Below are 11,118 nucleotides of genomic sequence, written 5' to 3'. Positions count from 1 at the left end.
ACATACCATAATACACACATACATATACATACCATAATACACACATATACACACATATACACACACACACACACACATGTATATATATACATATATACACACACTGTAGTTTTTAAAGCCCTGATACAGCTGATAATACACTAATGCTTGCACTTTATTTATTTAAAAATTTTCAAAAATTTAGTTTGACTTTTTATTGAATTATAACTAAATATAATTAATTCAATGCAACATTTTTTTTCATTATTGAGTACTTTTTTTATTTATTTGTAGATAAACAATAGTAACTTATTTTGTTTTTAATTTCCACTCATTTACCTAATTTTTTTCTTTATTAGAGTCTTGGTTTAAATTTTTTTTTTTCTTGATTTTAGAAGTCATGATTTAATGATATAAATATTTTATATCTTTGACACTACCTTGCCATGTGATGGACTTGAGAGTTGTTCAGGGTGTACCCTGCCTCTCTTACAATGACTGCTGAAGGTATGTACCAGCTCCACAGCAAGCCAAAAAGGAAAAAATGGAGGGAGGGAGGAAAAAGGAAGGAAGGAATGAAGGGAGTGAGGGATGGATACCTACCTTCCGCTGGCGTTTCCTCATTTCCTTCAGTCCCTTCATGTAATGGTCACCAATGTCTAATTTTTATTTCAGCTCATAGCACTTTTAAATGAGCTTGTGTTTTATTGTTTGTTGATCCTCTTTCAATTTTTGTCTTAATCTAAAGCACATTGTTGTATGAAGTGTTGTAGACTACATCACCACTGTACATGTACACCGTTATCAAGTAAACTATTCCAAAGGATTCTAGTTATTAGACCTTTCCAATTAAAGTTTCTGTCTTATTTCATATTATTTGTTTAATATTCATAAACAGTAATAAAGTTTGAATGTTTACTATTTGTTTCTGTTTAACCCAGAAACACAAGTTAAATTTTGGTTAATGGCAGCAGACTGCACGAAGACCTGTTTACAGATGTGGCTTCCTAAATTAAAGTGACTAGTTTTCTCTTGCTAAATATCGGAAGTGAATTTGTGCCTTTTGTCTTCTAGTTTCCTTTGAGACCCTTTGCAACTTAAGAGTGAGTTTAAGCTAATGGTCCCACAAGTCCTCAAGAAAACGAGCATGAAGATGGGTCAGAACTTACCCATAGGGTTTCCTCTTGTGTCCTCCAGCCTCTCCTGAATGAGCGAAATCTGCCGGTCCAAGTGTCCATTCAGCTCCACCTGCGACTCGTATCTCGTCTTCCACTCATTCCCTGACAACATGAGAAATCAACAGAGCTGACCACGAGGAAAAACACCTTTTAATTGCCAACCATTTTTAATTATCTTCCCACCTTCTTCATCGACGCTGAGCAGTCTTTCTTGTAGTTCACACATGGTTCTCCTCAGGTCCGACACAGATTCTTCCAGCATTTCTCTGCACAAACGTCAGATGCTAGCTTCAACTTTAGCAGCGGTGCAAAACCTTTGAATTATTATCAAAATGTTGAAAAAAAGGTTCAAATAAACTCACTTTATCTCTCTTTCTTCTTCAAACTCCACCCGCAGCCGCGACAAATCGTATTTACTTAAGTCGCTGTCTTTAGCCATAATCAGGAAAAGTAACGGAATGTGTTGTGGCTCGGTTTCCATGGAGACCTATACTTCCGGTTTAAGGCGTCGCTACCAAATAAGACTAAACAGTGCAATGTTTCAAAATAAAACCTTCAGTTTTGTTGGCATTTTTTTGCAGATTTCACAACCTTCCTCAAATGTGGTAGTAGTGTGTTGTGTGGACTATTAAACTTAGCTTATTTTAAGCTTTATTTCTACATAAACTTCTTACTGACAGTTTAGCAGATATTTGGTCCGTCTCATGTACATCCATGGGTCATCTGGAAACTGGGATTTTAAATAAATTAACTGTAGAAATTACGGACACCAGTCTGATAAGATTTACAGCTTTATTTAAATTTATTCTTTTCACAATACCCCTTAGTTAAAAGATTATCAGTATCATGTACACACAAAAAAAAAAAAGATATATTTAAAATAAAACCAAGTACGTTCTAATAATGGACCCTTTATAAGGCGTGTACAGTTGCAATAAAAAAAGGTTTTTAATGAGTTTGTTGACACTTAAAGCATTAACAATCGCTTATAAAATAGTTATAAGCGATTGTTCATGCATTGGAGCAGACCGAGTATTTTGTAAGAAAGATTAGCTTTTCGTTTTTAGCTCTTCATAATTTAGCTCCTAAATACCACATACAGTTGCCAATAATTTACTTGCATGTGACATGAGTGTTTTTAGACAAAAAAAATTGGCATAAAGTTTTGTTAAATTTTAAAAAATAAGCAAATAGCTTTAAATTACATTTACCTAAATAAATAAAAGTACAGCAATTGATCTTGCCAGTGAGCCTGCCTCTATGTATGAACAGTGTTTTATGACTATTTTTATAAGACTGTTTACAAACCCATAAATAACCTATTTACAATGATAGAATGAAGCCTTTCGGAACAGACCCTTATTAGTGGTACTAAAATGGAAAGCATTAACATCCTGCATACATTTATTCTTTCTTCTCTTCCTCTTTTTTCTTCTGCACGGTCCTTCCCTCAGTCTGCGATTGCTGTTCCTCCCTTCGCACTTTCTTCTCTTCGGTTTCTGCAAGCTCTCCATCGGGAGTTGCCGACATTGTTGTGGCTGTCTTCTTGCTGGTCGTCTTCAGGAAGGCTTTAATGCCCAGATTGTCAAGATTGTGTGCTGCCAGACCGATGTTGCCCACTGACACGAGAGCAGTGTTTGTGGCTTCGCCTGTATCCTCACCATACCTTTTGTCACAGATAATTTTGTGGCATTAAAGAAGAGCAGTGCGGTCAAAATAAATAAATAAAACACTTTAAATGAACAACACGTATAATAAAAGGTTTATAAATAGTCTAAATAAAAAGAGTTTGGCACCCAGCACAAGCTGGCATTTAGCTCAGGTTAGCACAAATAAACCCAGAAACAGCAGCGGCTGCACCGTCTGTTCTGATATATGAAGTGTGCAACAACTACAGAGATTTGTGGTCACACAAGGAGGCGTTCAGAGGAAGAGTTAGGTGTTGGTCACACTAGTTTAAGGCACTTGGAATCTGACACACCGTCACTGTAGCTATGCACAAAAAGGTAAATGAACCCAAAGCTTGAAAATACAATCCATGTTGCATCTGAAGATGTGCCATTTTCCAACTTGGCTTGGGTTAGTAAAAGTGTGTCTAACAGGTTTTAATTGTTAGTTCACAAGCAACAAGCCTTTACTCCCCCGAGAAATCAAATGTTGATGGACCCATGTGTGAGATTTTCTAAGCCCCTAAATCTGAAAAAGAAACAGGAGTGAAAAAAGGTCAGAGCACCAACATACCAAGATGAAAGGAAAACAGTGGGTAAGTAGCAGATTGGTTTCTTATCCAGTACACCTACTGCTGTTTAAGTGAAATTCAAAAGCTGAGAGGAAAACAGCTATAAGATTGAAGTTTTATAATATGAATCAGTGCCATAATAGGAACATCTGAACTTACTTGTACTTCACTGTTGTGACGGTCTCAGCAGAAACACTTTTGCAGACAAGCTTTGCTCCAGATTCCAGACTTGACCAAACAGTAGAGAAACCTAATTTTGAAATACAATTCAAACTCAAATAAAAAGTCCTCCAGAAAAACAGCATTTACTAATCAAACGTTTCCAAGACCAAGCAAACTATTTTTTAATTTTACTACGCACCTTGAACACCACTGACTGCTACAAGTTTGGCTCCATCAAAGTTGGAAGGTTGGCCATCTTGGTTCTTCTTCAAAGCCTCTGGAACCAATTTAGGACCATATTTCTTTATTTGAGGGCCCACCTTGTCTGCTACATGTCCTGCAATTGTGCTCAAGCCACTCACTGTGGATACAGTTGTACAATAAAATTTGTTAAATATCTTATACTCTGATGATCAAGACAGGACACACATTAACAACAAAACCATATATATATATATAAGCATTATTTGAGCTCGACTGTTGGTGGAGCAGTGGTTGGCTCTGTCAACCCACAGGAACAAGGCCACAGATTTGCCTCGCTACTCTTATAGGAGTTTGCATGCTCTCCCTATGCATGCATGAGTTTTCTCCAGGTATTCTGGTTTTCTTTCATTGATCAAAAATGTAATTGTTAGAATAAATAATGATTTTTCACTAGGTGCGAGTGAGCGCGTGTCTCATTTAGTCTTATGTGACCCTGTGTTGGATCTGTGACATCTCCCAGATGTAAATGGACTGCAGTTATTTAGCACTTTTCTATCTTATCAAGATACTCAAAGTGCTTTACACTACAATATGTGCCCTCATTTACCCATTCATAGAGCACTCTACTATTTCTGTACAAATAATAAGTGTTTTATCACATTCATACACTGATGGGACACACATAGGAGGCAATGAGGGGTTCAGTGGCTTGCTCAGGGACACTTCGGCATGTGACTGTTGGTGGCATCGAACTCTTTGCACTGGAGGACGACTGCTCTAACCACTCAGCCACAAAGCCACCCCAAACAGCATGTGCCCTGCCTCTCACACAATGACTGCTAGAGACAGGCTCCCCCATGACCCGAAAAGGAAAAAGTAAACAAACAAAAAAAGATGGATGAATTATGGGAAAATGTCAGTATGCTCTAGTTTGAATATTATTAAGTCAATAAAAAAATTAATTAAGATTAATATTCTCACCTAACAACTGGGTGACGCGAACAGCACCTCCAGTAGCCTGTTTAGTCGCATTCAGGCCTTTAGTGACACGAGGGTTGACCTCTGACGGAGTCTCCTCAGGTGTGATGCGGTCCCGGATCTTGGCTCCTCCTTTATGAATGGCCCTCCCTGTCGCCTCTGCTCCTTTTGCGAATGACTGACTCAGCCGTGTAGCTCCTACAGAGATATACGTTTGTCTTCTTAAATGTGCTGGTCTCAAATTAATGGTACACCAGAATGTTCAACGTTTTTCTTGCATACCTGAATCCTGGTCAGTATACTGCAGTGGTAAACAGCACCATCTAGTGAATACTCTTTAGAACATCTACTGTACGTTGAGATTTTTGTTTAATATTCTGAAAATGTTATTTCCATTTCCTCCATTTTTCTTGTAAATGGTGCTTATAATGCATCAAATAACCATATTTATACAATATCTTGTTTTAAAAATGAAAGCACCATTTAAGTAAAGGTGATTGATAGTTTAACAGAGTTTGTTTTTCCACAAACTCACCTGACAAGATTCCTTGGGCCATCTTTTCACTCCATCCAGGTAATGGTGCAACTTCCTTCTCTGCTGCTGGTATTTCTTTCTTTGCTGCTGGTATTTCTTTCTTTGCTGCTGGTATTTCTTTCTTTGCTGCTGGTATTTCTTTCTTTGCTGCTGGTATTTCCCTCTCTGCTGCTGGTGCTGTATACTCATTCACGTGACCAAGAGGGACTTTTGTAGTCAGGTTCATGACCTCTACTCCTGTACCTTCTGGGTCCTATCAGAAAATATATTTAAGTTACGAGCTACACTGTGATGACGAGAGGAAAGCTGAAGCAGAATCACTTTATTAATATGTAAACAACCAAACATATTACAAACAAACAGTGTGATGAAGAAAGAAACGATTTGTTTTGCTCTTGGGATGTACAGTATTTTAGAACATTGATCTCAAAGTTACAAATCAAACTCCACATATGATCTGTATCCTCGCATACATCTAATGTTTCGGAAGGCACTCGGCAAACCCGATAGTTTTGAAAGGCGTTCCAGTCTCTATTTTATTAAGCCTGTTTAAAAAGGGGATTTGGGCCCTTATGTAGATTTGGGTTATGTAGAAATATTATTGAACACACAAAAAATACTGTGTATTGTGACAGACACAAGGTGCTCCAGAGTGTGGTTTGACCACTTCATCCTAAACTTATTGTGCCGACCTACATACAACACTGCTGTTAGTAAAGGCTGACCTGAATCCTGAAGTCTGTAAGCTGCGTTAGCAGGTCCTGAAACATCTCACAGTCAGCAGCAGGCAGTTCAGAGGAGAACACCAAACCCACGTAGGAGCCAGGTGTCTCCGACAAGCAGTCAGGAAACATGAAGATCCCAGAGTTGGCCAGCAGCACCGGCGTGTCCGCCATCAATGGATACATCCAACTGCCCACCTAGAAAACCCAATGAAACAAACAAAAGAAGGTTGAAAAAGGTATTATCGGTCGAAATGATCAAGATTAGATTTATTTATTCATTTATACTGGTCAGCAATTGTAACTGGTTTATGATCAATCTAATCATTTTTTTAATCTACTGTTTTATTTAATAACTTTAAGACAGGAAATTAGTTATAATAAATTTTATTGACATTTTGGGACTCTTTCCCTTCCTCTCTGGGTCGTAAGTATTAAGACATCACCTGCAACTTTTGTTTACAAAGGCTGCAGGGTTAAATTTTAAACCTGTTTATCTGTAAAGGCACAAACGTACCCCATTTACTAGAATGCATCTTGTTTTTTGTCCTTTATGATCTCTTTCAATAAAAATTAAAATAAAAAAAAAGGTAAAGCATCAGCTGTAAGATGTCAGTCTTGTGCAAAGACGTAACAAAAACAGATTTGTTGCTGCGTGGTGCCGCTTGTATGTCGCCTGGCAGATTGACCCCAGCGAGGGCACAGGACTCTGACCAGCAGCACAACAGAAGTGCAAAGTCATCTATTAATGGGACCATTGTCTTACTAGGAAACAAAGCAGAGTCAGAATACAGAGTCAGGATTGTTGAGCAGGAAGCGAAGAATCACGGATTGCAGTGCAGGACAAAGCACAGAATAATGCATACTTTGTAGAGCTGCCAGAACAAACTTTTATTTTATCATGAACCAACACAAAACAATCAGGTATAGGGTTTTCAAAAGCCTCTATAATAAAACGACTAACTGAGTAGCAACTATAGCAACAGTTTTAACTGCCCAACCAGCTGGGCAATTATGTTGACAACTTTAAAGAATATTTCAATGGGCAAGAAAATTAGTGTTTTCTTATGATATGGTCATAATTGAAACATTTTCTTCCAGGAAATCATAGGTATGTTTCACAATTTCCTGAATCCTGAAGTAACGGAGTATAAACATTTAACTGAGTAATTAAGATAAGTTCAGCTACAATGTGCATTATAAGACTAATTTAATGTTTTTAATACCATCTCTTACTTTTTAAATTTTCTCCCCCATCAACGCATTAACTTACTGACCCATGGTTAAGCTATGAAAACATTTAAAAAAACACTAACACGGACTTCCCTGAAATCACACCTAAGGACACACACACCCAAAAAAAATGTCCTCTTAACAGCACAAACTCACGCTTACTCTTACTTACACGCAAAGTTGCTGAAGGTTTTCCAGCTCTGGAATTGCTGTGCAGACTGTCCACTGTGATGATGCGAAGGTAGCTGGGATAAGACAGAGAGCTGACCTGTCCACTTGGCTCCACAAAAAAGAGCTGCACCCCTGAGGGGATATAAAGCAGCTCCTTTTCATTTGCTACTGCTTGACCAGGTCTACCGGGCCAGAAGCTGGCTCCAACAGGATCAAAAGGCAGGCGGCAGTGTCCATCTGTGGGCTTTGGGGTGTACGCTGGAGGCAGTTCTGCTGGATTATCCATGGTGACAGTTTCCCGATCTCCTGCAGGGAGTGTGTATGTGTTTGGGACAGCAGGGGAAGCAGGGTTGATGGGGGCTGTGTAGGGGGCTGGTGATGTAGCTGGTATGGTGGGGTACAGATGGTGGAGTGTGCTCTTTGAGGGCTGACTCTTCGTAGCCAAGTTTGGATAGATAGCAGAAGAGTCATCAAGCAAAAGAACATAATTTGCATTTTCTGGTGACTTTTCCAGTTCAGAAAGGTGGTCATTAACAGTTTCTAACATATCCTCCATCTTCTGCTGAAGATGCCTGGCCTTGTCCCAGGCCTCCCCGTGGTGCCTCTCCCCTTGTGTGGGCACCTCCAGCCCCTGGGTAAGATGCTGATGAGCCTTCCTGTACAATACCAAGGCCTCGGATTTGTTGTCGGCGTCTTCAGCTGCCAGTCCTCGATGCAGACAGTGGCAGGTACAGACATACTGGTCTTTAATAATCAGCAGCTCAGCAGGTTCAGCCATACTAAAGGAGCAAAACACACCCAGAAAATAATAAAAAATATATTAGATTTAACCCAAGACTGTAATAAAATGTAAATGTCTCTAAAATGTGTCTAAAATCCATTACATAGACTACAAGCATTTCTTAAAGACATAAAAACCTGGACGACCCTAAATTTTCTGCTTTTAAACTCAGACAAGACTCAGGTTTTGGTTTTTGGACCTGAACATCATAGGACTACATTTTTCAGTCTTTCGCCCTCCTTGGATGGCATTAATCTGGCCTTCAGTTATAATGTTAAAAAGCTTGTGTTTTTTTTATCTGGACATATCTTTTATCTCCCACATTAAAAACGCCTTTTTCCACCTATGTAATATCACTAAAATTAAAAATGACGCAGGAAAACTGGTTCATGCATTTGTCACGTCTAGACGGGACTATTGAAATGGTTTGTTATCTGGGTGTCCAAATAATTCTTTAAAAAGTCTTCAGTTAATCCAAAATGCTGCTGCCAGAGTCTTAACTGGAGTTAGGAGCGATCATATTTTCATTTTTTTCATTTAGCCTTTATTTATCCAGGTTAGTCTCATTGAGCCACGAGAACTCATTTTCAAGAGAGACCTGTTTAGGGAGCACATGGTGGGGGTTAAGGGCCTTGCTCATGGGCCCAGAGTGGGGCGAATGAGGGTGGGGGCAAGTGTGGGTGTTTCACCTACCCCACCCACAATTTTGATGTTGTCGGGGCCGGGGCGTGAACCGGCGATCTTCGGATCACAAGCCCACCTCTCTAACCTCTGCGCCACCACTCCCCCAATATCCCCAATATCTCTCCAACTTTAGTTTCTCTCTATTGGCTCCCTGTCAAATTCAAAATTGAATCCAAAATCTTACTTGTAACCTACAAAGCCCTCAACAACCTAGCTTCATCTTATATCTTACTGTTCCATATTTTCCTAACAGAGCACTTTGCTCTCAGACTGCAGGTTTACTTGTGGTTCCTAGAGTTTCCAAGAGCAAAATTGGAGGAAGACCTTTCAGTTATCAGGCTCCTCTCTTATGGAACCAACTTCCAGTTTCTGTCTGTAAGACTGACACATTGTCCAGATTTAAGACTGGAGTTAAGACTTTCCTTTTTGATAAATCCTATAGTTAGGGTTGGCTTGTTATGCTGCTATAGGCTTAGACTACGGGAGGACAAACTGACCTCATTTCTTCAAATGAATTGTTAAAATTGAATAGTTTTCATTTGATACTATTTCTGTCTTAGTATGCAATTCTTGTCCTGCCATTGTGTATCTGTTCCTCCTTCCTGTTGCTCTCATACCCAGCCGGTCGATGAAGATGGCCGCTTGTCCTGAGCCTGGTTCTACTGGAGGTTTCTCCCTCATGAGGGAGTTTTTCCTTTCCACTGTCACCTTCATGCTTGCTCAAGATGAGAGTTCTGCGATGAAGTTAAATTCAAAGCAGTCTGCTCCTCAGATAAATAATGTTAAATGATTATTTATATATATGAATGTTTTAGTTCTGAGCCCTGAGATGACTTCTGTTGTGATGCGATATATAAAAAAATTGAATTGAACTAAAACATTAATAGAACACAGCTTGTTGTTCTTCCATTAATTAGAGGGGGGAAAGAACATCTTGAGTTGTACCTTTAAAAAAAAAGCTATGTACAGCAAGACAAACCGCGAGAAAAGTGAAGAGCTTAGCTAAAATATGCTTAAGATAAACTAAAAGAAAATATTTGGTGGCTCAAACATTTTTAAAAGAATAAATTTGAATAAAATCTCAGTCATGTAATTGTTCATGCCAACAAGTGTTGAGCTAGCAAACAAAGGAAGAGCAAGTTATTCCAGACCAACAGGTGCGCGTGACGCTTCCTTACGTCTATTAATACATTTTTTTAAATAATAAATAAAGTTTAGTTACCTTCACTTGGAGCGCTGGAATCCCGCAAAGAAGAAAAAATTTTAAAAAATTCTTGTTTAAGATTTTATTTCAGATTTTACCTGTTCCTTCTGTCCTCTCAGGTGTGAAATCCAGCCTTGTAGTTTAACTCAGCTCATTCAGACGCACGAGCGCCAAGTCACTCAACCAGATAAAGGAAATGACGTTCGACAACATCCTTTCAAAATAAAACTTGGGTACGAAGACAAAAAAATTGATAACTTTTGTTTCCTGTGTGTTTCAAAACACTTTTTGTTTAAAGTTTATTTATTAAAAATGTTCAGGGTTTATGTAAAATTGTGACTCTGCTCCAAATGTTATAGTTAGGATTAATTGCTCTTTTAGGAGGTCGAGAAATTACCATTTAATAGGATAAAAAGCAAATGTGGAGATGGAAAATACTGTTAAAACCGCCTTAACTAATGAAAAGATGATTAGAAACATGGTCCTCATCATAACAATATAAACATTTAATAACACCATGAAGCATTCAGTTGTGTAAACAAATCAAAACATCTATTCCCTTGGTCACCACAATGAAATTAATTCATTTAGCTCCACTATGAATTCAGACACTGTAAAGCACACACAACCAGCTTGATCAAATACCAAGAAATTATTTTATTTACATAAAATTATGCTTCTGATACACATAATTGTATTTCTATAAACACATAACCTTTATATTATGGATTGAGTGGCACGGCAGCTCTAGTTAGATGGAGTTCGTGCACAACACTGTCGGGGTTTGCAAAACAAAGCCATATTTTATGTATATTTTTTATTTATTGCTTGAGGAGGAAAGTTTCTATGCTCACCTCAGAAGAATTACATAATAGACATGATGTTTTAAAGTCTACATTTTCACAACTTAAAAGGTCAATCAGTGAAACAGAAATATACCACAACTTTTTATTGTTTTGTAAAACATTTTTTAACCTGATATCTAATAGAAAACACGCACATAAGACACATTTTGTAATGCAAATCTAATATATATATATATATATAT

At 38.2% G+C, this 11,118-nt stretch overlaps 2 protein-coding genes across 3 annotated transcripts in view; both read right to left on the bottom strand.

The window, feature by feature from the left end:
* ccdc169 (coiled-coil domain containing 169) overlaps positions 1-1,596 on the bottom strand; it is an 8,228-nt gene extending 6,632 nt beyond the window's left edge. Inside the window, exons 1-3 of the mRNA XM_037688301.1 lie at positions 1,520-1,596; positions 1,341-1,423; positions 1,149-1,259 (exon numbers count right to left, since the gene is read on the bottom strand). Of these exons, the coding sequence (XP_037544229.1) occupies positions 1,149-1,259; positions 1,341-1,423; positions 1,520-1,596 (271 nt within the window). The remainder of the gene's footprint in view (positions 1-1,148; positions 1,260-1,340; positions 1,424-1,519) is intronic.
* Positions 1,597-2,244: 648 nt separating this feature from the next.
* Positions 2,245-10,230, bottom strand: sparta (spartin a). Of its 2 annotated transcripts, none has more exons than XM_037687962.1 (8): positions 10,089-10,230; positions 7,403-8,180; positions 6,001-6,195; positions 5,276-5,528; positions 4,744-4,938; positions 3,758-3,919; positions 3,556-3,646; positions 2,245-2,823 (listed from the first exon to the last, which is right to left on the bottom strand). In XM_037687962.1, exons 2-8 carry the CDS (start codon positions 8,177-8,179, stop codon positions 2,562-2,564), a joined length of 1,935 nt encoding a protein of 644 aa, XP_037543890.1. In that variant the 5' UTR covers position 8,180; positions 10,089-10,230; the 3' UTR covers positions 2,245-2,561. The 2 variants fall into 2 exon arrangements, with proteins under 2 accessions (XP_037543890.1, XP_037543891.1); XM_037687963.1 differs by having other exon boundaries at positions 10,169-10,223.
* Positions 10,231-11,118: the final 888 nt, after the last annotated feature.

Source organism: Nematolebias whitei, chromosome 14 (assembly GCF_014905685.2).
Source record: "Nematolebias whitei isolate Nwh7 chromosome 14, NemWhi1, whole genome shotgun sequence".
NCBI classification, from domain to species: Eukaryota; Metazoa; Chordata; class Actinopteri; order Cyprinodontiformes; family Rivulidae; genus Nematolebias; species Nematolebias whitei.
This window is presented reverse-complemented; position numbering and strand designations above follow the sequence as displayed.

Excerpts from the sequence above, each read along its gene's own strand:
- sparta (XM_037687962.1), bottom strand. The coding sequence starts at position 8,179 with ATGGCTGAACCTGCTGAGCTGCTGATTATTAAAGACCAGTATGTCTGT. Across the intron at positions 5,529-6,000 it reads TTACAGACTTCAGGATTCAG|GACCCAGAAGGTACAGGAGT; the intron begins GTCAGCCTTTAC and ends ATTTTCTGATAG. Across the intron at positions 3,647-3,757 it reads AGCAGTCAGTGGTGTTCAAG|GTTTCTCTACTGTTTGGTCA; the intron begins GTGCGTAGTAAA and ends TTTCAAAATTAG.